General features: G+C 37.1%; 1 protein-coding gene across 3 annotated transcripts; it reads right to left on the bottom strand.

Moving 5' to 3' along the window:
- Positions 1–27637, bottom strand: luc7l.S (LUC7-like S homeolog). 3 transcript variants are annotated; one of them, XM_018237504.2, is made up of 11 exons: positions 27378–27464; positions 20828–20892; positions 16394–16488; positions 13659–13757; positions 11448–11558; positions 10029–10172; positions 7916–8092; positions 3734–3822; positions 3560–3589; positions 2143–2344; positions 1–346 (listed from the first exon to the last, which is right to left on the bottom strand). In XM_018237504.2, the coding sequence occupies exons 4-10, from the start codon at positions 13752–13754 to the stop codon at positions 2176–2178; spliced, it is 816 nt and encodes a 271-aa protein (XP_018092993.1). In that variant the 5' UTR covers positions 13755–13757; positions 16394–16488; positions 20828–20892; positions 27378–27464; the 3' UTR covers positions 1–346; positions 2143–2175.
- Between the last annotated feature and the right edge of the window lie 340 nt (positions 27638–27977).

The following is a 27977-nucleotide window of genomic DNA, read 5'->3' as shown; positions in this document are numbered from 1 at the left end:
TTGGTTATATTTTTTTTTTAATAATGCGGCAAGAGATACAATTTTGGACAAATCAAATACTTTTATTTATACTTCACTACTTTCAAAATGTAGGGCAAGCAGCATACTATTTTGCAAACACAGCTCAAACAATAAAAATGTAAGTTTAAAAAAAGATGAATTTTCGGGAAGTAAAAACCGTAACTTGTTATCTGCAGAACATTGTGTAATTATTTACACCGCAACACAAACTTATGTGTAGAACTTCAAGCTTCGCCATCTGGAAAGTCATTGGATCTTGGGAGTCTCATAATGGTCCTTGTGTATTCCCTGCTCATCTAAAAGCTTCTTGTAAGTTTAGATGCTGCTAAAATTAAACAGACGAGACCATATGTCATTTACAGGAACATATTTGAAAAAAGTTTCTAGTTTTTTAAAATGGAATCATAATATTAAAAAACAAACAGACAAAATCGGTTTCTTTTAAATCAATCCTAACTGGCCACGTAAAATGTTAATATCTCAAAGTATCAGCAGGCGATAATGCCTTCAGAAGATTCTCAGATATTTCAGCCTCCTAAATAAATAAATGTGGAGGACACAAAGTTCCAAAAGATGAGGTGGGAGAACTTGGCAGATTCAGGATTTAGGGGTTAAGTCAAATCCAAAATAGGGAATCGGTGAATCCCTAATTCAAACTGATCTTTCAGTAAAATGTAACGACAGGGGCAGCTAAGGTGATTTAAAGTAATCCTTAAGCTGTCCATAGACGCAAAGATCTGATCGTACAAATCATCGTACGATTGGACTTTCCCCATTTCCCGACCTGCCACTAACCATTCCGATCAAATAAAGTAGAAAAGAACAGATCAGCTGATGTTCTGCCCCTGACAGCAATCGTACAAAAGTTATGTCCGACTAAAGCTGGTGACAGTCTGCCCCTGAATATCGTACGATCGGCAATACATGCAGAGATATTATCGGCAGCCAACAGAAATCTTTTAACCTGTCCGATCAACCAAACAACCGATCTCCGCCGGACGAAAAATGTCGGGACTCTCCACACACGGTTCGAAAATCATACAAATCCTCGATTCGTACAATCAGATCTTTGCATCTATGGCCAGCTTTAGTCATTTAAAATAAAAACGGAAAAAAAGAGGGGGCGGGTCAAAACATTTAAAGGGATACGGTCATGGGGAAAAATGTTTTTTCAAAATGAATCAGTTAATAGTGCTGCTCCAGCAGAATACTGCACTGAAATCCATTCTCACAAGAGCAAACAGATTTTTTTATATTCAATTTTGAAATCTGACATGGGGCTAGACATATTGTCAATTTCCCAGCTGCTCCAAGTCATGTGACTTGTGCTCTGATAAACTTCAATCACTCTTTACTGCAAGTTAGAGTGATATCACCTCCCTTCCTTTTTCCCCCCAGCAGCCAAACAAAAGAACAATGGGAAGGTAACCAGAGAACAGCTCCCTAACACAAGATAACAGCTGCCTGGTAGATCTAAGAACAGCACTCAATAGTAAAAACCCATGTCCCACTGAGACACATTCAGTTACATTGAGAAGGAAAAACAGCAGCCTACCAGAAAGCATTTCTCTCCTAAAGTGCAGGCACAAGTCACATGACTGGGGCAGCTGGGAAATTGACAAAATGTCTAGCCGCATGTCAGATTTCAAAACTGAATATAAAAAAATCAGTTTGCTCTTTTGAGAAATGGATTTCAGTGCAGAATTCTGCTGGAGTAGCACTATTAACTGATGTGTTTTGAAAAAAACATGTTTTCCGATGACAGGATCCCTTTAAATAAAGGAGAAAAAATGTCCAAAAATCTACTGTGGTCACTGGGAGAAAGCAGAAAGTCATTTGTGCCAACATGCAATAAGAAAAGGGTTATAAGGTTTTCTAAAATATTTTACTCTCATTCATAAAATCAAACGATTTTTTCAGGGAAGAAACATTTTTTAAATTTTATACAGTGCTAGCAGTTTATTCTAAGAAAGTAAATTTTGTTGAAATAAGACCGAAATAAAGAGCTTTAGTTCTATGCAGAGATTAAATGAAAACGTAATGCTGTACATCAGAATCACAGCATTTTATCAAGTTTATATACATCCAAACCCAGTGGTGGAAATTGTGTGTGTACAATACCTGATTTTGTTATTGTCTCCTTAGAAACAGGCGTTACTTGTGCTTTGATCCTCTGTCCCTTGAGCTACGGTAATGACTTCTGTTGCGGCTCCCTGAACGACTGCGATGGCGCCTATGTCGGTCCCGTGACCTTGATCGAGACCTCCTTCTATCATGGGATGAGGATTGTGACCGCCGTCTCCTCCTTTCCTTAGAGCGTGACCTTTAATTAAAATTAAAACAATCGATGTTAACACATAGTTGTGGATATTCTTGGAAGAAGTTAGGAGGAGCTTAAAATTAAAATATTGATTTTATATGAATGGTGCTATAAGTTCTTAAAGGAGAACTATACCCCTGAATAATGAAAATATACAGCACATAGGTCTTATCTTTATTTATTTTAAAATATGTACTTTTTTTAGTAGTATGTGCCATTGGGTAATCCTAAATAGAAAATTGCAATGTTAAGAACGAAGGGCCACCTCCTGGGATCCTACGATTCACAAACAAACCAACATTAACACATATACAAGTCACGAGCCAATTGTTGTTCTGTCTTTTACTCCCACATTTCTTCCTGTTAGAGTTAGAGCTGCAGTATCTCTGGTCAGGTGAGGGAGCAGACAGCCATTTTCTCAATGTTGTTACATCTCTGCAGACTACACTGTAGAAAACTGCCCTACTCACTTAACTAGTGAGCTTCAATTAAAAAACTTTTATACATAGGAAAGAAACCTTTGTGCTTATTTTTTACTTCCCTGGAAGTGAGAATACTTCCTTATATTATATAAAGAATATATGTAGATACCACAGAGAAACGGAGTATGTTTATTTATTGTTGTCCAAAGATTGAGAGGTCTGCACTTTTTTCTATATAAAGGGCCACAATCTGTAAATTTGTTTTATATTTTCCCCAAGGCAATGGTGTAAATGCTGTGTAAATTTAGGTCAATTAATGGACAGTATGATTAACTACATTTTCTAGTTTTAGGCCTGTGGTTGGTATGCATAAGTTTCACATTTTGTATTTTTTTTTAAATGATTATAATATTTATGATTATATTAATAAGGTTTACAGGAGAAGAAAAGGATGGGCGACTATGGGTGTCAATTTCACAGGAGTCAATTTGAGTTTCACAAATAAAATATTTGCACCTCATAGGACTCTGCAAATCTAGAATAGGAGTTGCTATTCGTTTGTTACTTATTATTCACTTGAGATCGATATCTGATGTTTTGTGCACTTCATTTTTGTTGCCAAACACAATGAAGTGGGGGCCCCTCCTCTTTTACTATCCCCTGTTTTTAAGTTTTAGGGTATGATTGACCTTGGTTGTTCTCACAAATATTTATATACAGAAGAATTTAAAAAAAAAAAAAAAAGCTCTGATCCAATATTTAATTAATATAAAATGTTTTTTTCTTTAATACTCACCTTCGACGATCCTTGCTTTTGGATTTGGATCTGTTTAGCAAAAGAAGAAAGCATTGTTTAAATACAAGCAAGCTCAAGATAATTTATCAGTAAGTGTTATATGGATATAAGGTGAGTGAAAAAAAATAAAAAGGTAATATGGTGATAATTAGTCTAAGTAATAATGATACAAACCTTCTGCCCAAGTGGTCATCTCTTTCTCGTTCTTCTCTTCTCTTTAATCGATCTTGGTTCCGTTTCTCCTGCTTTTCTGCAACCGTTCTCTAATTAGATAAGAAGATAAAAAAATAAACGTCGGTAAAGAATTAAAGAACCAGAAACCCCCTTTAATGGGGAAAAAAAATGTACTGCTCAAAACATGTAAATATAATTTTTGCACAATGAAGAGAATTGTTTCTAAGAGCGGCTGGATGAGCACCAATCAGGCATTATCATTGCATTATTTCAACAGTATCTAGCCCATGAACATGTGGCTAGAAAAGACAATTTCCCCAATCTGTAGAATAAATTGGATAGCACTTTTTTTTTGTAACTCAAACTCTAGATAAAAAACAAAGCCTGTACTTTGCACAATGGATTTAATCTCTGTTATTTTATGGAACTTCAGCCCTTTAGTGTTATCAGTGCTTTGCAAAAAATAATGTTGGTAAATAATAAATTGAATACTACTTTGAAGAATGAAACCGTGGGATTGAATTAAGTGTTCAAATCTGGCACGCTATTGGAATTCTGCACAGTTGAAACCCATCCTTCAGGGGGCTATCACTTCATAAACAAAGCACAGTGAAATTACAGTTTTTAGCAAACATTTTTGCAAACACATTTTTTAAATATGTCATAAAAGAAAAAAAAGTTTATTCAGATAAACTTACAATCACAGGTGTATAATGTGTGTCTAAAACACAGGTATATTCTACATTTCCAGAGACTGGCCCTCTGGATCGAGCCTTATTGTCTGCACAATGTTACACTTCAGCTTGTGCAGTTGTACAGCCAGTGTGCCACAGCAGTAGCTTATTATAATATAGGCCAAGGCTAGGCAACTGAAAGGCACATTTTAACCCATGGCCATCCAAAGTATTTTATGGCAAAAAGACCCTGAATGGGCTCTATTAGCTTCTTGTTTGCCATCATTTAAAAATAACCCAGCTCATGAGCATACAGTGCATATGAAAACCACCGAGCACATGGAAAAAGTTGGAGAGGACTGTCACAACCAAGTTTCACATCAGTGATCAAGACAGTCTCTTAGAAGTACAAGAAAAATGTAGCCCAAGCACTTAAATATAATTAACTTCTTCCCCACCTTCTCCCAGATCACCAGCCAATAAAAACACTTTTTATTAAAGGCCCTAGTAACTTCTTCCCCACCTTCTCCCAGATCACCAGCCAATAAAAACACTTTTTATTAAAGGCCCTAGTTAGAGTTGCCAACTTTTTTGTTCCCACAGTCCAGGCAGGGGGGCAGGACAGATGAAGTCAGGTTGTGACAGATTATGGGTAGGCTTATGACATCGGGGCAGGGTCATGATGCAATGACCCGCAACTGGTCAATCACTGCTTCATTCAAGGGGAGTCCAGTGTGGAATTCATTATCTGGAAAACCAGACGGGCAGTTTTGAACTGGACATGTGGCAACCGTAACCCCAATTGTAAAAAAAAAAAAAACAAAAAAAAAAAACACACACACACACGTACACGCGTACACACACACACGTACACACACACACGTACACACACACACACACACACGTACACACACACGTACACACACACGTACACACACACACACACGTACACACACACACACGTACACACGTACACACACACACACACACACACACACACACACACGTACACACACACACGTACACACACACACGTACACACACACACGTACACACACGTACACACACACGTACACACACACGTACACACACACGTACACACACACGTACACACACACACACGTACACACACACACACGTACACACACACACACACACACACACACACGTACACACACACACACGTACACACACACACACACACACGTACACACACACACACGTACACACACACACGTACACACACACACGTACACACACACGTACACACACACACACGTACACACACACACGTACACACACACACGTACACACACACACGTATTTAGTATATATACTGTTTCATATTTTCATCTGAAAAAGGCAACTTGAATCAACAGATTAAAAAATTAATCGGGAAAAATATTATATCCTAAGTAGTGCAGTGATAATCTCCTTTTCTGCTTCAAGGAAGCAGCATAAGAATACCTTATGAATTGATCAATTACCTCATGTGCAGTGCCCAGTGTTATAATGTGTATGTGTGCATTATATTCATTAATGAGACATAAAATTACAATGTAGGGGAAATGAAAATATACTGGATTAATTTAAAACACTAGCTCCCAAGCTGATCAATTCCTAGATACTTATACATGTATTTAGCTTGAAAACTTGAGTTTTCTTTGATAGTCAGCTTTACTTTCTAGTGTTCTTTTGGACAGTGTCCACAATTTTCTAAAATTTGTAATCCTACTCTAAAATATAAATAATTGTTTTGCCACTACCTTTAAGGTATATACCAGTACTCACCAGCTACAGAGTTGTTATTCACATCTTTATGTTATTCAGAGGAAGAGTACTGGCACCATCTTAAGAGACTGTGGCTCTCCATGGCTTCAAGAAGAAGTGGTAAAGAACTTGTGAATATTTTTATTCCCTTCTAAACAGCTATCATGCATTATACTTCAGATAGGTTTCAGATTACATTATCCCCACAAGCAACTTTATGCCAGTGTCCATTATTCTTCAAAAGGATTTACAGTTTTCACATTATTTAAATTCCTTTAAAAGTTTTATTTATTTATGTTTAATCTGTAATGTGTAACAATTAAGGGCCTATTTATTGAAACCTCAAATTGAGTTTTTTCTGCAAATCCAGAAAATCACTCAGAAAAAAGGACAATATCAAATTGTTTTCAAATTCAAGTTTCCTGGAAGATGTCTATAGGCTTAGACAAAATCTTATGAAACTGGGTTTAGTGTAGAGAAGACTTTGTTCTATGGTAGTTTCTTAATGTCAGTATATGAATATATCAATATGAACCTTAAACAGCTTCTAATAAAAGCTAGTAATATGCTGAAATTATTCCCCCCATGGTGCTTAATGGAAACTTGTTTGTCTTATTGATGCATCTTAAATGGGGTGGTTCAACTTTAAGTAAACTTTTAGTATGTAATATAATGGCCAGTTCTAAGAAACTTTTCCATTTGTTTTCATTATTTATTTTTGATAGTTTTATAATTGTTTGCCTTTTTCTTCTGACTTTTTCCAGCTTTCAGATGGGCGTCGCTGACCCCATCTATAAAGCAAATGCTCTGTAAGGGCAGAGACACATGCTCAGATTCGGGGAGATTTGTTGTCCAGCGACAAATCACTTCTTCGGGGCGACTAATCACAAGGAAACTTTGATCGACTTCAGAAAACGAGTGCCATCCCATCAGCGATCTCGGGGAGATTAGTCACCCAAAGAAGAGGTGATCGCTGGGCAACTAATCTCCCCGAATCTGAGCACGTGTCTCTGCCCTAAGTCTACACACTAATTATTGCTCCTACTTTTTATTGCTCATCTTTCTAGCAAGGTCCTCTCTTATTTATATTCCAGTCTCGTATTCAAATCAATGCATGGTTGCTAGGGTAATTTGGGCCCTAGCTACCAGATTGGTTATAATGAAAACTGAAGAGCTCCTGAATAAAAAGCTAAACTCAAAAACCTTAAATAAAAAAAAAAGAAAACCAATTACAAATTGTCTCAGAATATCAATCTCTACATCATACTAAAAGTTAACTCCAAGATGAACAACCCCTTTAAGAGATAAACTACACAAGAGATTTTGTAGGATGGTGTCAGATCGACAGAACACACCCTACAAGTCGGATGTAATAGCATGGGTCAAAGTGAAATGGGACAGATGCCCAAATCTGATGTGTAAACTACATGGAAATGTTTCTATTTGACTTGACAACTGTTGGATGTGAACGCTGCTTGCTGTCTCGTCATCCAACAAGATAAAATACGATCCAGTCTGACAGACTTCTCATTGAAATAAGTTGAATACTGGATGAAGATGCATGAACAAAACACATCTGAATTTATCGGATCCAGCATTACAGATATAAGGATCAAATTTTGTAGGATTCTACAAAATCTCATGCTGTTGCGTGACAAGATTTTGTGGGTCAGATAAAATCTAAAGGCCAACAACTCCGTTTGCAATGTACTAAATGCATACGGTTGTTGGTACTTACCCTCAACAATTCCAGTTTTTCACGAATCAGGATAAATCCTAAATGCAATTTGCCCCCAAAATGATCAGCAAGACGACGGTCATTGTCATGGAGGCCAAGGTAGGCAGAGCAGACTTCACACACACGTAATTTCTGCTGCTGGAAACTTGATGCTGGCATTGAGTTACGGTACTCATCCTGCAAGTACAAAAAACATTTGTTGATGATTTATTTTTTTGTCAATATACCATCATCTCTACACAGATTAAACCTCTGTTATTCCATATGATGTAATTTAATGTGCCATGATATTAACAATGTTGCTGTTAATTTAGAACCTTGTTACAGGGTTTTAAAGAAAGCAATGAAACCCATACCAATCTTTCAGGATCACAATCCTGCCAGTAGCAGGACATTGTACACCAATTTATGCCGGAGGAATTGTGCTTAGCTGGTTGCCAATCATTTTGCACAGAGGCCAATGGGCCTATAGGTACTTCCTTAAATCAAGCAGTGTTTCATTTGAACATGGCTCAATTTGCCATATTTGGTCGGGTTAGGTTTAAAAATAAACAAATTCCAGTACATTATCATTGTATATTTCCTTATACAGTTTTGCTGACTACTACCAGAATAAGCACTTTGTTTACAAACCTTTGTTATATGATATAGCATCCACCACTAGGACAAATGTAACTTGATCTTTAACTTACATTTAGCTCCCTATCCACTTAACCATTACCCATAGCCAGAAGGCCTTCAGACAACAATAATAATACAAAACAATCTGAACTCTTAGAGACAGAAGAGAAAGGGATCAATAATTTGAAAGATGTAGCAGCTTCTTGAGGCCAGCTAGGAAGAAAGATATGAGTCTCTGGCCTTTTGTAATAAGTACTAGGAATGAAAAGCATCCAGTTCTTACCAATGATCTAGAGGACACTAAAGAGCTGCATTTAGACTGTGCAATTTAGCAATATGAAATACTGAAGGGCAGCATGGTTTGCAACTAATAAATCATTAGTCCTAATCGTTAATAGGATGAGACCATGGCCAAGAGGCCTGCCCGGAAAGTGTAAAAAGAATGATGGAGTCCTGGGTACAGTAGGGCAAGAAATACTAAAGTAACATATGTGAGGTTGTGGAATGCACTGCCGGGTGATGTTGTGATGGCTGATTCAGTTAATGCCTTTAAGAATGGCTTGGATGATTTTTTGGACAGACATAATATTAAAGGCTATTGTGATACTAAACTCTATAGTTAATATAGGTATGGGTATATAGAATTTTAATTAAAAGTAGGGAGGGGTGTGTGTATGGATGCTGGGTTTTCATTTGGAGGGGTTGGACTTGATGGACTTTGTCTTTTTTCAACCCAATTTAACTATGTAACTATGTAACTATGTAACAGTTGAGTACCCAGATCGATAAATGGTCCACGAAGGACTGGGGATAGGAAAGTCACACAGTAGAAATATATGCAACCCTTTGCATGCCATAACAATAAGGGAGTCACTGGCAACAGAATGAAGCTTACAAACGGAGGATTCTGACTGTAAAACAAACCCTGTTCTGCCATCTTTGCAGTGACCGGTTTTTGCTGCAGGTGGCTTAATACTAAATGGCTTCATACAAATATCACCTGAAAACAACTGTTCAAAGCTTCAGTGTGTAGTGATGCTAGCTTATTATTATCAAAGGATAAGGACATGTATAGGATCCATTAAATGAAAACTTGTTATCTAGAAATCCCATATTGGACAGAGTTCATTTTTAAGAAAATAATGAATATATTTTTAGCAATGATTTCAGTTTTCTTTATAAACAAACTTCTACTTGATGGTAACTATACTAACTAATCTATAATCATGCCATATCAACTAAACTAGCATAAATCTATATGATGTCAAATGAATCCTATTAGGTTTTTTTTTAATTTTAACTTTTTTTTTAGTAGACAGTGTACAGTAATTCCAATTACAGAAAGAAAAAGCTTATCTGATAAACCCTAGGTCCCAAGCATTCCAAAAAATAGTTCCTGTACATGTCCTGAAAACAAACATTTTGCTTTTAAACAAAAAAATAAACTTTAGAGCAAGCTCTCCATATCTGCAGACAAAACCAACTGAATAACCTCTGCTTCTCTTTTTCTGCCTTTCACTTTTTCCATCTCCATAAGGATTTTTTGAGCTTCATCTACATTCCCTTCAGCTCCCAGCTGTTCAGCCTTTGCAAGAAGTTTTCCTATTTCTTCATTCAGTTCATGAACCTTTTCTGCCTATAATGCAAAAAAAAATTATTTAGTTAATTGTAGAAAATAAAATTAAAATCTATACACATATATTAACCATTCACTATAAAAGTAAGTGGTGTAAAAATAAGCATCAGGAACATAACAGAAAAAATACAGTAAAACTCATATGTTTTTCAAGGGACTTGAAATTCCAGGAAAATATAAAACCATGGAAATGTAAAATGAGGGAAAACTTGAATAGGGGAATGTAAAACTGAGGTTTCACCGTATCAGAGTTAAAACATTTAAAAGAGAACTAAAGTTAAAGGGATTCTGTAATGACTTATATGGAGTAGTTTGTATTTCTAAATTACACTGCAAATAATTCACTATACCATATAAAATTGAATTCCTAACCCAACAAGTATATTTTTTTAGTTGTAATATTAGTGTGTAGGCAGCCATCTCAGGTCATGTGCATTCAGAAAGAACCAGAACATTAGGATGGAACTGCTTTCTGACAGGCTATTGTTTCCCCTACTCAATGTAACTGAAGGAGTCACAGTGAGACATGGATTTTTACTATTGAGTGCTGTTCTTATCTACCAGGGAGCTGTTATCTGGTTACCTTCCCATTGTTCTGCTGATGGGCTGATGGGGGGGAAGCGTTGGAAAGGTAGGTCGTTGATATCACTCCAACTTGCAGTGCAGCAGTAAAGAGTGACTGAAGTTTATCAGAGCACAATTCATACCACCAGGGGGCACCTGGGAAATTTACGATATGTCTAGCTCCATGTCAGATTTCAAAATTAAATATAAAAAAAATCTATTTGCTCTTTTGAAAAGCATATTTCAGTGCAGAAGTGTGCTTGAGCAGCACTATTAACTGATGCATGCTTTCCCATGACAGTATCCAGTGTCGGAACTACTGGAGGATGCAGGGGGTGCGAATGCACCAGGGCCCACACCCCCTCTGGGCCTGCCAACGGATCACATGATAGCAAATCTGCAGCGATCTCTGCTTCCGAGGGGGGGGGGGGTCCCGAATGCATAGCCTGCACCTGGGCCGCGCGCCTCATAGTTCCGTTACTGACAGTATCCCTTTAAAATCACTGGGGGGGGGGCGCCAAGATGTTAGCCACCCCCACTAGTTATCATAATTGCTTACATGATACCCTGGGCTAGTGCTCCCATTTGCTAAAGCGGAGGAAATAGCCTGGGCCGGTGCAATTTTCTGCTAACAGGAGCACCTGCTATCATTTCGCCCCCCAACTAGTAATTTCAACTTTAGCGCTCCTTAGTTTCTCATATAATATATACCTTTACAGATACTTCTGCACTAATTTCCTCCTGGGTCTCTGCCAAACGTTTCTTAGCAAGTTCTGTTCTTCTGTCACACTCTGCAATAAATGACTCAAGATGATCCATTGCCTAAAATACAAAGCTGCAAGTTACAATGAGTTTTGAACTTTTTTTTTTAACATTTGCATTAGCTGATTGCAGAATCCACGTATGTAGATTTCAGTATAGCTCCACAATACTATACAAATGTACCCTTTGGTGATACTTCAAGGCTGTCGCAAAAACTAATTTCTGATGTTGACTGAGTAAATACAGGTATAGAAAGCCCAGCTAAATGTCACCAATTGTTAGGGGTTAGAACTACTGGTAGCTTTAACACAACAGGAAAAGAAGGAATGATAAAGTGCCACATAGTACTGAGCCTTCTTGCTTTAACAATTCATTACAGCTTATATTTTAGGGACAAAAATGTATAACCCCCTTTATTAAAGGACAAGTAACATGAAACATTGAAAGCTTTTGCTTTCTACATTTAAGGGGGTTATCAAAATCTGAAATTTTCTCACTATTTTCTAAATAACACTCCAACCAAATCCACATGGACTTCCCCCCTTATTTATCAATTCATTTTCATAAAAATTTCTTGTGCGAGAAAAAAAAAAAACCTCTACAAAAATTGTTTTTCGGATGTCGCCAAAAACTGTGACTTTCACACTTGATGCCCAAACCACGAAATCTTCTGATTACTTAAAAAAAATCCAGTGCAGATCAGGATATTAAAATGTCAATGTGACATTTTTAACATCATCAGGGTTTAATAAATCTCGAAAAATGTAAGTTTTTTATTTTCTACGAAAAACAGCAAATAAATCAATCAGACTTTAATAAATAACCCCCTTAAAGTAGGTTCTAGGTCAAATCTGTTGACCTAGAACCTACAAATAAATTATTTATTGGCAACAAATGTCCTATTTTATATAATAAAATACTAAACTCTTTGTAATCTACACAATTTAGTTATCTGCTAAGTAGCATATACCTTTGAACATAAGGCTTTAAAAAAATACTGCATCAAAAACAGTTTAATATAAATAAACCATTTTTTAAAAATATGTTGTTCTATAGTGGTATATGCCATTGGATAATCTCAAATAGAAAACTGCCATTTTAAAAATGAATGGCATTGTATGATTTACAGGGCACACAAACAACCCAAGGGTGCACAGACATGCTAGATTACACCAGCCAATTAATTGAAGGGGCTATGTCTTTTCTATCTATATTTGTTACAGTTAGAGCAACATTATTTTCAGGCAGGTGTTATCTAAGGGAGCACACAAACCATCACAAAATGGTGGCTCAAGGTAAAACGGCACTATTTAGTGTAAAAAACACAAAAAACTCAGCAGTACTGTTTTAGAGGTTTTTCTTCCCACTATGAATTGTCAGAAAACCTAGGATTTTTAGAGGTTTTCATATTTTTTAGAGCATTGTTCAGCTTAAATTTTCATTCATACTTTTTTTTATTAAAATTTTTAATAAATATCACTGCATTCATAGTTTTAGAGTTTGTGAGTTTAGTCGTGGTTTCAAAAACCTCTAAAATCTGACCCTAGATAAATTGGCCCCTACGTTTTTTCTAGAATGGTTTCCGAGCAAACTTTCAAATTGCTTTCATTTTTTCTTTTTTATAGTTTTTTTATTGTTTGCCTTTTTCTTTTGGCTGACCACATCTAAAAAAACAAGAGATCTGTAAGGTACAAATGTACTGTGAATACAGGTATGGGTCCTGTAATCCAGAATGCTTGGGTCCTGGGGTTTCCCAGATAAGGGATCTTTCTGTAATTTGGATCTCAATACCGTAAGTCAATTTAAACATAATTTAAATATTAAATAAATCCAATAGCATTGTTTTGCCTCCAATAAGGATTAATTATATCTTGTTAGGATCAAGTACCATGTATCGTTTTATTATCAAAGAGAAAAAGGAAATCATTTTAAAACATTTGAGTTATTTGATTATAAAGGAGTCCATGGGAGACGACGTTCCCATAATTCTGAGCTTTCTGGATAATGGGTTCCTGGACAACTGATCCCATACTTTTACTACTTTGTATTGCTCATCTTCCAATTCATATTCCAGTCTCTGGCATATAAACTGAATGTAATTACTTAATTCACTGAATGAAACATCATGTTTTTAAGTAGAACAGCAAATAGCACACTTACATCAAGCTCAAAGAACAGGTCTCTCTCCTTCCTGTCAATTTCATAATCTGCTCGTAGTGCCAAATCATGAATCTTTGTACATTCTCCCAGATCCATGCGCTGTTCAAGAAAAAAAAAAAAAAAAGAGAGAGATTTGTTTTAGAATCCTTATATTTAACCATAACATAAAAATTGCTTACCGTATATACCAGAGTATAAGCCGAGTTTTTCAGCATCCAAAATGTGCTGAAAAAGTCTACCTCGGCTTATACTCGGGTCAGCGGTACCCGACCCGAGTAGCTGAGATTGCATTCACTTTTAATCATTCCTATACCAACAGTACACTTGGGGAGAGACTGCAATATCCCACAATGCCCTCTGTTGGTTATATGAAAGAATAACAGTGCGCCCTCTGTTGGTTATATGAAAGAATAACAGTGCGCCCTCTGCTGGTTATATGAATGAATAACAGTGACTGCAATATCACACAGCGCCATCTGTTGGTTGTATGAAAGAATAACAGTGCACCCTCTGTTGGTTATATGAAAGATTAACAGTGACTGCAATATCACACAGCGCCCTCTGTTGGTTATATTAAAGAATAACAGTGACTGCAATATCACACAGCACCCTCTGTTGGTTATATGAAAGAATAACAGTGACTGCAATATCACACAGCGCCATCTGTTGGTTATATGGAAGAATAACAGTGACTGCAATATCACACAGTGCCCTCTGTTGGTTATATGAAAGATTAACAGTGACTGCAATATCACACAGCGCCCTCTGTTGGTTATATGAAAGAATTACAGTGACTGCAATATCACACAGCGCCCTCTGTTGGTTATACGAAAGATTAACAGTGATGGCAATATCACACAGCACCCTCTGCACATGGTAGTGGGACAGTGGGACAATGCACACAGTAATCCGTTTGGCAATTCTCTGTCACAATCAACTTTGCAAAGAAGTCCGGTTGATCGCTGGTGGGGTCGCTTTGGCAGAATGTGCGCTGCTGTGAGACAGGGCTGTAGTTGTGTCTAGGCTTATACTAGAGTCAATAAGTTTTCCCAGTTTTCGTAGGTAAAATTCGGTTTCTTAAAAGAGCAAACAGATTTTTGTATCTTTAATTTTGAAATCTGACATGGGGCTAGACATTTTGTCAGTTGCCCAGTCATGTGACTTGTGCTATTGGAGTGATATCACCCCCTCCCTTTCCCCCCAGCAGCCTAATAATAGAACAATGGGAAGGTAAGTGCTGGCTCTTTCTGAAAGCACATGACCAGGCAAAATGACCTGAGATGGCTGCCTACACACCAATATTACAACTAAAAAGATACACTTGCTGGTTCCGGAAGGAAATGTAATATTGTATAGTGAATCATTTGCAGTGTAAACAGTGTAAATTAGAAATCATAAAATTCATGACCCTCCCTTTAAGGTTTCACTGTTAACAATTGCAATGATTTATGTTTTTTGTAAAATAATATATTGAAAGCAAGATCTGTCCATCCTTAAGGAGACCTGGTCAATGCATACTGAACATGGGATGAAAAAAATAAATACATGGTAGTGGTGTGGGAGAGGGTCAGACAAACACAATACTGAGCTCTAGGATGTTGCTTCTTCCTTACTCTAACTACTAGACCATCTACTAAAGGTATTAAAAAACTAGACTGCCCTAAATGCAATATGTACCACAGCAGGAGAAACTGGACAACAGCAGTATTTAAAAGGTTTTTTTTTTAAATTTGAAGAAAAGAAATTGCAAAAATGCACCATAGAACACTTCCATTGCTTTTTTCAGTTCATTTGGTTTAAAACAGTTCACCAGTAATAGATTGTTTTCAATTCTATTTGTGACTGTTCTTATGTTGAAGTTTCCTTTTTTCACCTTATATCTTTTTAATACAACTCTGATGGGGTGGTCACTGTTCTAAATTGATACATTTTTTTCATTTGTCCTTACTGAGCAGAATCCCAGAATTTAGTCGCTAATATTCCACAGATGCTGCTGAAAAATGTATCGCCTAATTCAGAAATTATAGTTAAAAATCTGCACCTGGACCACTGAGCTGCCAGACTGAAACAGGAACTTTAAACTTACATTTTGGAAAAACAGTAAAAAATAATACATATAAAGTAACTGAAAAACGTCTGGTGAACAATATTAAAACAACCAAACTGAAAAAAAAGGTGTTTGAAGGTGTACAACCCCATTTAAAGAGCAAAGGGAAGCTTTGGTGACTTGGGGGTGCCCAGAAAGTGATACAAACATGAAACAAGCAGACATGGATTAAGGAGGAACATTTAGGCTCTGTGAGTAATGAATGTCACCAGAAAAAAAGAAAATTAATTATAAGCTGTACTGAGATATTGGGACATTGCCATAGTCACTCTGTTTAGCAAAACATGCACTGTGGGAGTCGAATGTCAAAGATTTTAACTGCTTTATGCTAATGAAACGTCTGCATTCCACGGGGTATATGGAAAAATACTGTTAAAGACTGTGTTGCCTTTAGTTTCCATCTCAGTTCAAATTGGCAATGGGGTACCTCCCCCCCCATTTGTTCAGCCTTCCCTTTGCCTTTTTAACAGATGGTAAGGTCAAAAACAAAGTGTGCTTGTTTTGCTACTATGAATAAAAAAATTGCTTGACCAGTGCAACCTGCAGGTATTTTGTTGCCCACCCATGATGCTATTACATCTATGTGCTATTGCCCTGTAAATGAGAGATATAATAAAATGAGACTTACCGTTCCAGCAAGAATATCATGAGGGCAGCAGTCCAAGAGATGACTTTTGCACACTCGATCATCTGTAAACTTTACCCTCTGCCGTGTTTCATCCCCTGAAATGCAGATATAACAAGATGTACTTGCTGAATGAAACATGTTCATAAAACCCATTTACAGTATTTAGTTCACTATGTGCCATGCTTCTGCTGGCTGTAATAATTGTTAGCAATCATTGTTACATTAAAAAGTGACAAAAGTTAAAAGTATTGCAATAGTTAGATGGAGTTCCAGATACACAACTGTTAATAGCAGGCTGTTGGGGGTTATATAAAGGAGAAGTTGCCTTTTAAATGAATTTTAGTATTTTACAGGTAGAAGGCAAATAGTGCTTCTTTTTTATGGTGTTTGAATTGCTTGCCTTTCTACTCTGCCTCTCTCCACAAAGAACTTAAAGGGGAACTATCGCAAAAAATGAAAATTTAATATGAGCTTCATCATACTGAAATAGGAAACTTTCTAAATACAATCAATTAAAAATTCTGCATTGTTTCTGAAATAATCAAGTTTATATTCATTATTCCTCTCTCAGCATCTGTCACCCGTCATTCTCGCTTCATGCAGCAGGTAGGGGTCAGATATTTCTAGACAGTTAGATCCAATATATCTTATAGGGGGGCTTCCTTTCCTAGCAGATGAATTAAAACTGTCAATAATTATCGGACACCCAACTGCTGCTTGAAGAGCAAATGAATATAAATAGATGCCAAGAGGGATAGTGAAGATGAAAGTTTCTTATTTCAGTATGCTGAAGCTTATATTAAATTTTTCATTTTCACAATAGTTTCCCTTTAAAGGGGTAGTAAACCCTGCTGCACTGCTCAACCAAACTTTACACAGTTAGACTACAAAACCAAGAGTAATCATCTTTCTTCGTGCGACTGCACAAGCGCAGTAGAATGAAAAGCCAAATTTTAACTAAAAAGTCGGCTATTTCGTTCTGCTTGCATTTGTCTGCCCTGGGAAATTTGAAGAAAGAACAAGCCGGGCCTGTGCAGTTTTCTGCTGATAGGAGCACAGGTTTCAGGTAAGTCAATTCAATCACTTGGGGGTCCCCAAAGTGCAAGATGACTTTCCTTCTACTTTAAATAGGGGATCACCTCTATGGTTACTTTTTATTACTTATCTTTATATTTAGGCCTTTTGCTTTTCATATTCCAGTCTCTAATTCAAACTACTGAATGGTTGCTAGGGTAATATGGACCCTAGCAACCAGATAGTTACTGAAATCCAACTTGGAGAACTGCTGAAGAAATAGCTAAAGAAATGACGACCAACTGCAAATTTTTATAGAATATTAATCTCTACACCATACTTAACGTTAAAGATGAACAACCCCTTTAAGGTACAGATGTAACTGTGCAGCTTCTAAACAATTATGACAATGTTCTTATCTGGTTAAAACCATAAAAATGTATATGGTTTATTTTTCAGATCACTGGGCTCATCTTGTATAACATGCAGAACACTGACTATCAAAGAACTGTTCTGTTCCTGCTGGCATTTCTCATTTACCCAAACGGGATAGGTTGCCAATGTGCGCTAAGGATTTTTTTTTTAAGTCATGTGGCATTCAGAATAAACTGATTTATCTGCAATACTTAAATTCTCAATAAATTTATAATTTACAGGTTGAATCAACTTTTTTGGGTGCTTGTGCTTATATGAAGAGACAAACATTGACTGCTTAGGGTAGGGTTACCAAAAACACTCTGAGGGACACATCTAATAAATGCATATTATAGGACTACACGGATATACAAATCATGTGTAAAAGAGTTATGCATAGTTACTTTTTAATATCTTCAGTTTGCTTACATGAAAGAGTATTACCAGGGTATATGTAAGTAAAAAAGGGACTCACAAGTAACAACCCTTTTAGTGGAAACAGCTTTCTAAAATAAATTGGAACTTTTTAAAATAATAATTAAATGGAAATATAGCTGGCTGAAGTTTTACAAACTCTTAACCTTTATTAACGCATACAAAATTTAATAATTTCATACATACAGTTATTGACATATAATGGAAGAACTAAAATGTAATAATGAAATGACAGAAAAAACATCTGGATAAATGCAATTTTTTTTATTGCCTACAGTCACCCCCAAACGTAGTAGTGAGTGTATGTATCTGTATTATCTATACTGTATACCTTCATCAACAAGCAGTGTTCTTAAAGGGGTTGTTCGTCTTCAAACAACTAGTTTTCAGATACACCACCAGAAATAATGACTTTTTCCAATTTCATTCTATTTTCTATGTTTCTAATACTGAATTGTAAAGTGTCATTTTTCACCTTCTAAAGCAGCTCTGGGAGGGGGGTCGTCGACCCTTTAAAATGTTCTAAATGGATACATTTATTTGATACATTTCTTATCTTTGTCCCTGCTGAGCAGAATACCTGAGTTAGAGTCCTACGCGGGTCCATTTTTTGAGACCCGAACCGGCAACCCGGACCCGCGTTCTTACCCGCTTGGACCCGCTACCCAACCCGCAAGTACCTTATCCGCAACCGAGACCCGCTGACCATCAAGAATCAGGAAGTGTCATTGTAAACCGGAAGTGACATCATTGAAAGTAGACATGATCAGAAACAAAAGGAGTAAAGCAGGAAGTGCTGTCATCTTAAACTGGAAGTGACGTCATCAGAAGTAGACGTGACCAGAAAAAAGGAGTAGATATCGATATTGAGAAGACCCGCGGCCAGACCCCAGAACCGCTGACCCACGTCTATACCCGCACCTGGAACTTCTACATGCAACCCGCAGGGTACTGCAGGTTTTTGCGGGTAACCCGCGGGTACCCGACCCGCTGCAGGACTCTACCATGAGTTTCATTACAGGCAGCTGTTAAAATTGATATAATAGTTGCAGAGAGGCTGCTGAGAAATGTATCAACTAAATGTTGCAAATTATAACAGTTCAGAGTCTGCACCTGAATTACTGAGCAGCGAGACAAACACCAGAGACTCGAACATTCAACTTAAAAAAATGGAAAGTATTTAAAAAAGTTTTTATTTCTGGGGAACAACTGAAAAAAAAGTGTTTGGAAGCTTAACAACCAATTTAAGTTGGCAAAAATATTCACACCTCCACACAACTCCTCCATTACTACATGTTCTTTTCAATACAGTTAAGGAAAGTGTGTTGTAATCATCTAGTCAATTAGGTAAACAGTAATGATCGGTCAGAGAACATAATTATTAGTGGAGCTAGAAAGTAGCTCAATAATAGTAAGCATTATTAAGCAGAGCCAAAGCTCTGTCTGCCCAGAGCCTATAATGTCAGCGGCTTCTCATCAATAAGAAGGCATATTCAACAATCTAGACTGAAATGGCTATATATGTCTAGCAAAAGTTGTATGGTTAATGTGAACGGGTCAAAGGTTATATTATTTGGCATGCGGATGACATTTTTTCAGCAAGTCGCAAGTTATGCATAAAAAGCAATACTTAAGGTGTTTATAACAGAGGCCTACAGTATTATCATTTAACTACATACTGGCTATGAAAGTGTTCAGGGGATAAATAACAGGACACCTATAATGACAAAAGGACACATGGCCTATCATATTATCTATCATATGCCTCTTCTATAGGTTTATAAGTGGGACAAATTGTCTGTAAAACTATGAATGGCCACTGTGCACAAGATGGCCCATAATACTCATCATAGCCTGGTCAGGGCAATATCTGATTACAACACACTAATTATATTTTGTTTGCCTTCATACAACATAAAAAAACAACACAAATATGATTGATACCGACACATTCTTATAAGGTGGATAAAGTCTTTTTCCAACTTTAACAACTACGTGAAAGCTTATGGAAAGAAAAAAAGAAAAAATTATAATATAATCACTTTCTCTCAGGCTCCACATTGCATATTTTAAACCTTGTATATTCAGCATAAAACTTACAAGTGTTTTATAGGTAAGGAAATATAGGTTTGTCAGTGTGCGCGTGTGTGGATCTCGGAGTGTGTGGGCTAGTGTGGGTCTCGGAGTGTGTGCGCATGTGTGTGCACTTGTGGGGGGGGTCTCAGTGTGTGGGTCTCTGCAGAGTTGGAATATTTATTTTATTATACATCGGTTTTAATAACTAAACAAAAAAAAAAACCAAACTGCTATTTCACGTATCCATGAAACCAAATATACCAGTCTGCCTTATTTAGCATGCCCTTTTGGCTGTATATTATGCTACTGGTTGAAATATTTATGGGTATATCTTTGATACCCGTCTAAGATATAACTAATTAACTGATGAATAATAAAGTAACTAAAGAGAAATATATACATCATTTTTGGAACTTCATTTTTCAGGTATGTTGTACAATTATTCGTGAAAATAAACATGTGTAAGTTAGAACATCTTTAAAATTTGTGACTCACGGCTCGATGAAAGAGGCTTTTCTGCAACTCCCGTGCAGATGTAGGCTGGCAATGATACATTGAACCTTAACAAATAAAATAGAGGAGCCACAATTGTTTAGTTTGTATGAAATAGTATTATGGGAAGCAGTTTAAAAGCTATACACGGACAATTACAAAAAGCACAAATAAACACAACCTGAATATACCACGTGTCAGCCACCAAATTATTACAAAAAGTACTTATAAGAGAGCAATTTAAGACACACAGTCATGACAAAATCCAGTTTGTCTGTGTTTCTGCTGCTACAAAGACTGTTAAGATTCTTCCTGAACTACAAGGATAGATAGAACTTGCATGCTAGGGTCAAGGGCTAAGTTCAGGTTTAGGCAATATTTAGCATCTCAGAGGATGTACTAATATAGATGTTAGATCATGGGGGGGATCTATAGCTATTTACCGACAACTAGTTTCTGCACAGTGCCATAAAATACAGCAAATATGTGACATGGGCACTATACACTATTTTAGAATAAAGCAGACAATCCTAAATAGCAGCTCATATAACTGTGTGATTTTTGCCCATGTCAAAGATTGGTATTGCTAGACCTGAAACTTTACTCAATCCCTGCATCATTTACAAAAAACCCTTCACCATGGTGATGGCACCAGCAAGCTCTGGTTGAGAAAAACATAGGAGTTAGCAGGCTAATGTGATTGACGGTTATTAATTCTGTGACTTATGCATTACTAGTAGATTCCTTATACTGAATGTTATTTTGCAAGAGCTCGTTGCAAGATATATTACATGCTTTAAACTATTACAACAAACTCAGCATGCTAAAATGGCTGCCAAGCTGTGCACGTATTGATGCTATTCATTGTATGAATAGTTACTTGCATGTCACAGTGTCAATAGCCAAAACAGACTTGAGCCAAACTAAGGAGATTATTTATTAAAGCCTGAATACCAAAAACTCAAGGTTTTTTTTTTTGTTTTACTATAAAATCCGAATTTTTAGTGTATCAAAAAATTTTTTTATTATACCCCAAGGATGCACAAGTCAGAATCCAAAAAAAATCAGGCATCTCAGACCTGCCAAGGTTGTATATAAGTCAATGGGAGAAGTTCCAAAGATATCCTGATCTGCGCTGGGTTTCGTGCAACAATCCAAAGATTTTGTAGTTTTCAAGTGGAAAATCCGAAAAATTCAAAAAGATTTGAATTTTCGGACAATTTTCAAGATTTTTTCCCCGCACTGGAATTTTTCAGGGAAAATGTATTGTTAAACAAGGGGAAATAACCAGAGTGGATTTGGTTGGAGTATATTTCAGAAAATAATGAGATATTTTCTGATTCTGAAACATAACCCCACTAATTTTATTATGACAACCTCATACACTGGAATGCTGGACACCATCAGCAGCAATTTTAGGCTGGAACACTACATAAGGTAAGCACAAGGAAAGCAAGGACCATAAGAGGGGGTAATGATGGCTCCTGCCACTGGGCAAAGTACAGCTGCCCACAAGATTATAACTGCACCAAACAAGTATAAAAGTAGGTGTATTTTTAACAGATTTGATTCTTCTCATTTGTAAAGTTCTTTGAGATTTTTCAAACAGGACAGTAATACTGACATCAGATAACTGATAACTGATACAGGACCAGCTGTCACTTTGTCTTTTTAGAGTTTCCATTATTTTTACAGCAAGATCAGTACAAAATACAGTACGGCTCTTCCCAGAGTACTATAAGTCAAGTATTTCACATAAAGAATAATGCAATGATGTAACTACAGTACAGCCACCACAGGAGGGCCCAGAGGAGCCATGTTGTAGTATAGTTCCCTTCACCAGTCCACTTAAGTTCACTGCAAATAAGCAACTGGCAGGCAGCCGACAAGGGCTGGGGGGCAGTGTATATTTGTGGTTGAGAAAGGGTTTGCATCAGGCCCACCGGAAGATTTTTTTCAGGGAGGCCCAGTCATTTGCAATTATGACACTGAATAAGAGGATGGTTTTGTCTGTTAATATAATATTATTGAAGAACATAAAAGTATGGTTTCACTGGGAATTTACGTGGGTGGGGGGGGGCAATATATTAGGTACGTCTTTGCCTAGGTCATTTCTCCTTTTAGAAAGAAATGCATCAGCATAAGAAAAGCAAACAAAGCAATGCAGCACCATTTTAACTTGCTCCTTTTTTTTTTTTTACTAGGGATACAGCCACTACTGCTTTCTTAGCTTGTCAAGTTTGACAGCAGAGATCAGCTGAAAGAGCCCTGACCAAATCTTCTGTAGAGGTCACTGCTCAGAATTTAGTGCTGTGGAGACATATAAATTGCTCCTCCTGGCTGCTTGGGGCAGGCATTTGACCTGTACAAGAAAAATAAATGGTTATACAGGTATGGGACCGGTTATGCAGAATGCTTGGGGCCTGGGGTCTTCTGGATATTGAATCTTTCTGTAATTTGGATCTGCATACCTTACATCCACTAGGAAATCATGTAAAGATTAAATAAACCCAATAGCCAGGTTTTAGTTCCAATAAGCATTAATTATGTCTTAGTTTGGACCAAGTACAAAGTACTCTTATTATTATAGAGAAAAAGGAAATAATTATTTTAAAAATAGGATTCTGTGGATAAAATGGAGTCTATGGGAGGTAACTCTTCCGTAATTTGGAGCTTTCTGGATAATGGGTTTAAAGCTAATGGATCCCATACCTGTAATATATTAAATAAATTGTTCTCTCTCTGGACAGACAAACCTAGTGTGAAAACAAAATCAAATGTCTTATTAAAGAGAAAATATACCCCCTTTTTGAAATGAGCACATTCAGTTGGGCTTATACAGAAAATCTGAAGTTCCAGAAATAAATATCAATGTCATTTTTTTCCCCACACAAAAATACTGGATTCAACAGACAAAGTAAACCATGTTAAGCATAAGACTAAGATTCACCACCAAGTACACAATTTTCAACACCATAATATTTACAGTCTCAAAGGTAATCCTTAGCCATAATGCATTTACTCAATTTGTTCATTAATGGTAAACATGGTTTTGAGTTGTAGTAAAAGGGGTATAGATTTGCTGGAAGAGGAGAGGGTCATTCTTCCACTTTAAAAAGCAATGGCAAGACCCCATCTAGAATATGCCATGCAGATTTGGTCTCAGATGGGATATGCTAGTGCTCAAATGGCAAATTGTTAAAGAAAGACCAAAGAAGGGTAACCAGAGACTTGTCTGATTGACCTCTTAGAGTTAAGCTGGCCATAGACGCAAAGATGTGATTTTACGAATCGAGGATTCATACGGTTTTCGGACCGTGTGGGGAGTGTCCCGACATTTTTCGTCCGGAGGAGATCGGTCGTTTGGCCAATCAGACAGGTTAAAAGATTTCTGTCGGCTGCGGGTAATATGGGCAATATCTCTGCATGTATTGCCGATCGTACGATTTTCAGAGGGAGACTGTCACTAGCTTTGGTCGGACATAACTTTCGTACGATTGCTGTCAGGGGCAGAACATGATCTGATCTGTTCTTTTCTACTTTATTTGATCGGAATGGTTAGTGGCAGGTCAGGAGATGGGGAAGTCTAATCGTACATCGATTCTGGTCTGTGGCCAAAAGAAGAGACTTTGATTTGTTGCGTTAGGCAAATTTCATTTAGACAGAAAATGTTGAACTCAAAGGACAAGTGTATTGTTTTTTCCCCCAACCCAAGTTACTGTTATTAATGGTCTCTCTAGTCAGGAAATCTTAGTGAAAATGAAACCTTTTTATAAAGGATTGTGCACTGCATTTTATTTTTAGTCTTCTCTCTCTCATTACATGTCTAACACAGACAATGGATATCAAATGGGGGAAACCCCAAATATAGGCAGAACAGTGTCCCGGTCCGTATGCCACGACAGGGCTCACCGTGTTCAGAGGATCGCATATCATATATCATACTTCATTGTCATATTGATTTAAATGTGGTTATCATTAATGAGGGATTTAATGTACTCAATTTTATTACTTTGTAACATAAACAGTACCGTCAATGACTGTCTCGTGTAAAACAGGAAGTGGTTATCAAGATTAACAATGGTTACTTAGTATGGTTTTTAAACAAAGTATTTCGTTTAACATGGGGTGTTTGTATATAAATGTGGTTACTTTGAATGGTAGCAATGCATACATTTTATTTTGTTTTGTTTTAGATAACTATATGTTTCTTATATGTGAAATCGAAATACTTGACGCATCGTGATGATGACATGTAAGCCAATTAACTTTTACCGCCATCATATGTATTTATTGCATTCTCTGAGTACTTTTCTATACTTTGAGAAAGGCCTCGGAGAGGCCAAAAAGTTAGTCCTTTAGCTATTAAGGATGTTAGAGTGCGGACCTTCTTTGTGGGATAGATATTCTAAAATTTTGGACACTGCACCCAGGCACTTTTGAACCAAGTGACGCGAGTGCCGACTCCTCCACAGACCACTATATATATATATATATATATATATATATATATATATATATATATATATATATATATATATATATATATATATATATATATATATATATATATATATATATATATATATATATATATATATGGGAAAAGGAGTGATGAATTCCAGTCAAACGCAGTGGGTTGCTGCAAAAACAGTGCTTTTATTTAACACCATGTTTCGAGCTGTTTCGAACAGTTTCACTAAACTACAGAGTGTGCTGATCTTCTGTTATATATATATATATATTTTTAATGGTTTCTGCCAGTTCCCTATGCTTAGCCCCCTGCTCTTCTGCTGATCTTTCTAAATACTTTGCTGATCTGTCTGACTATTGTTATTTTGTATCAACAGCCAGCTTTCCTTAGCCTGCATCCTCCAAACCCCACAATTCCCTGCACATGTGATTTCAATAAGGAACAGAACATCATAGTGCAATGCATTGTGGGTTATGCAGTTCCTGCATGTTGTCTGTAAGCTGTGGAGAAGTTGTTACAATTTGTAGTCCCTCCTTCCCTGCCAGGATTTCAAATGATGCCGATAGAGAAGAACTGTTCAACAGCAGCATTGCAGCATAGAACATGGCATTTATTCATACTTTTTGAAGAAACAGGTAACTGTGATGGGTATATTAGGGGTTTCTGTGTTATGTGGGCCTCTTTATTAAATTTTGGTTTGGAAGCTGGAGTTCCCCTTTAAGCAATTTGTCTCAAAATTATAAAAAAAAATTATAACAAGATAACGTCACAAGGAAAATATTTGTCTGTCAACACTGACACAGAATGGATTTCCTTGAAATTGATCCTGTGATGTAAATGACAAGCCCACAAAACAGATTAGCATTTACTCTGCAGGTAGAGAATACTCCTTGTGTGAAATCAGGCTTACAAAATGATTTACAGCTTAAAAAAAGCCACATACAAGACATTGCTGAAGTTGTTTTCTATTTTCATAACTCACAGTGCTGCACACACACACTACACAAAGCTTCTATAAAGCTCCTCAACTTGGGAGATTTTGTCTTATTTAAAGGAGACTTATAGGATAAATGGAAAAAACCCTAATTTTGCAGGCAACTATAAGTAATATATGCTGTTGCTTTTACATGGTGGTAAAAATTAATATTATCCCTTTATTGGAGCTCCCTATAGATGTTCTCTGGACCCTGTCTGCGTTTCAAATGAGGGGTGGGCATGTCCTAATGGTCCCTGCCAGAAGCACAGTAGGAGGTAGACAGCCAATCACAAGCACAGACAGGCTTCAGTTCCCTATCAGGTCCTGCTAGCTGCTGATTGGTTCCTGTCCTACAGTGCAGGGAGCTGAGAGCCAGGGGCTCCCCTGCACAGCCTGGGATTTCAGGGAGCAGGAAGTGGAAGAGAAGGGAGGAATTATTAGGGTTTTTGCAGAAATATTCAATAAATCAGCCTGAAACACTACTTTTTAAAGCACAATTCTTCTATATCTAAATAGTGTGTGTGTATGTATGTGTATGTATATATATATATATATATATATATAGATATAGATATAGATATAGATATAGATATATATATATATATATATAGATAGATAGATATGGTACATTTGTATTTTTTACACAAAACGTCTCCTTTAAAGGCATTGCATTTAACAAATGCCAATGTAAAATGTGATAGTAATACACCAGCCATTTTTAGCGAAATCCTGCATGTTGCATTTTACTTTTTTAGATTTCATTTCACAGTTTGTCTGAAACTTGGAAATTGTTTGCCGCCACCCTCAAGACTTGTTTTTTTAGGGGGAAGTAATCCACTACTGGTAAACATGTGCAGCTACTAGCAGCTGTAACTCGTTCTTTACACTATCTGAAAGCAGCAGAAGGTGCTACACCTCGTAATAAACAAACTACTAGAGTCCCAGAGTAAAAGAAGAAGAGCTAAACTGCCAGCATTATATCAATAAAGGGTTGAGGAGATAATGAAGGCACCAGTACAGGCCAGGGCCTAGTTACAGACAGAGAGCTGCAAAGACAAGGCAGGCATGCGGCCCACCCAGACTTGTTTTGATGGGAAACTTACCGTCTCGAGCTGTGCCCATCAGCTGGTCCAACATAGCTCTCATTTGGGCCTGGGCCGACATCATCGACGCGGAATTCTATCCCGTTGACTGCGTGTTAATCCCGCAGCCCTCCACTACTACGCGAGTAAAGAGGCCAGCAAGTCTGCCGCGGTGGATTGTGGGATGAGTGATGAAGCCGGAAGTGGCGCTGCAGTACAGCGAAGTAGGCTGACGTCGGGTTGTCAAAACAATTTACACGTGCTCTGCAACACTATAGTCTCTGTGCAGCTAATAAAATGTCCCCGGAAATAAATAGGGAAGTTCGTGACAGAATAAGGAAAGTCATGTTTAAATTGTGGAAAGAAGTTTTCAAAGGGAGACACTAGAATGCTGTACAGTTTTAAGGGTCGTAGTTACATGATTTCATCACATACCCCTTAAGAATTCTGTTCAAGTGAAGTGACAAGTATAAAACTCCAATTTCTGCTCTGCGCTGGCTTGGGACGCTTTGATAAAATCCAATAAATAGAGCATGGTCACCCCCGCAGCTGTTAAATGGACTCTTCCACGAGTCTGTGGAGCGAGTTTGCCAGGTTGGCGGGTTTCCAGCCAAATTGGCT

This window comes from Xenopus laevis, chromosome 9_10S, assembly GCF_017654675.1.
Source record: "Xenopus laevis strain J_2021 chromosome 9_10S, Xenopus_laevis_v10.1, whole genome shotgun sequence".
In the NCBI taxonomy this organism is placed as follows: Eukaryota; Metazoa; Chordata; class Amphibia; order Anura; family Pipidae; genus Xenopus; species Xenopus laevis.
Note: the sequence above shows the minus strand (reverse complement) of the source record. Positions and strands in the feature narration are given on the sequence as shown.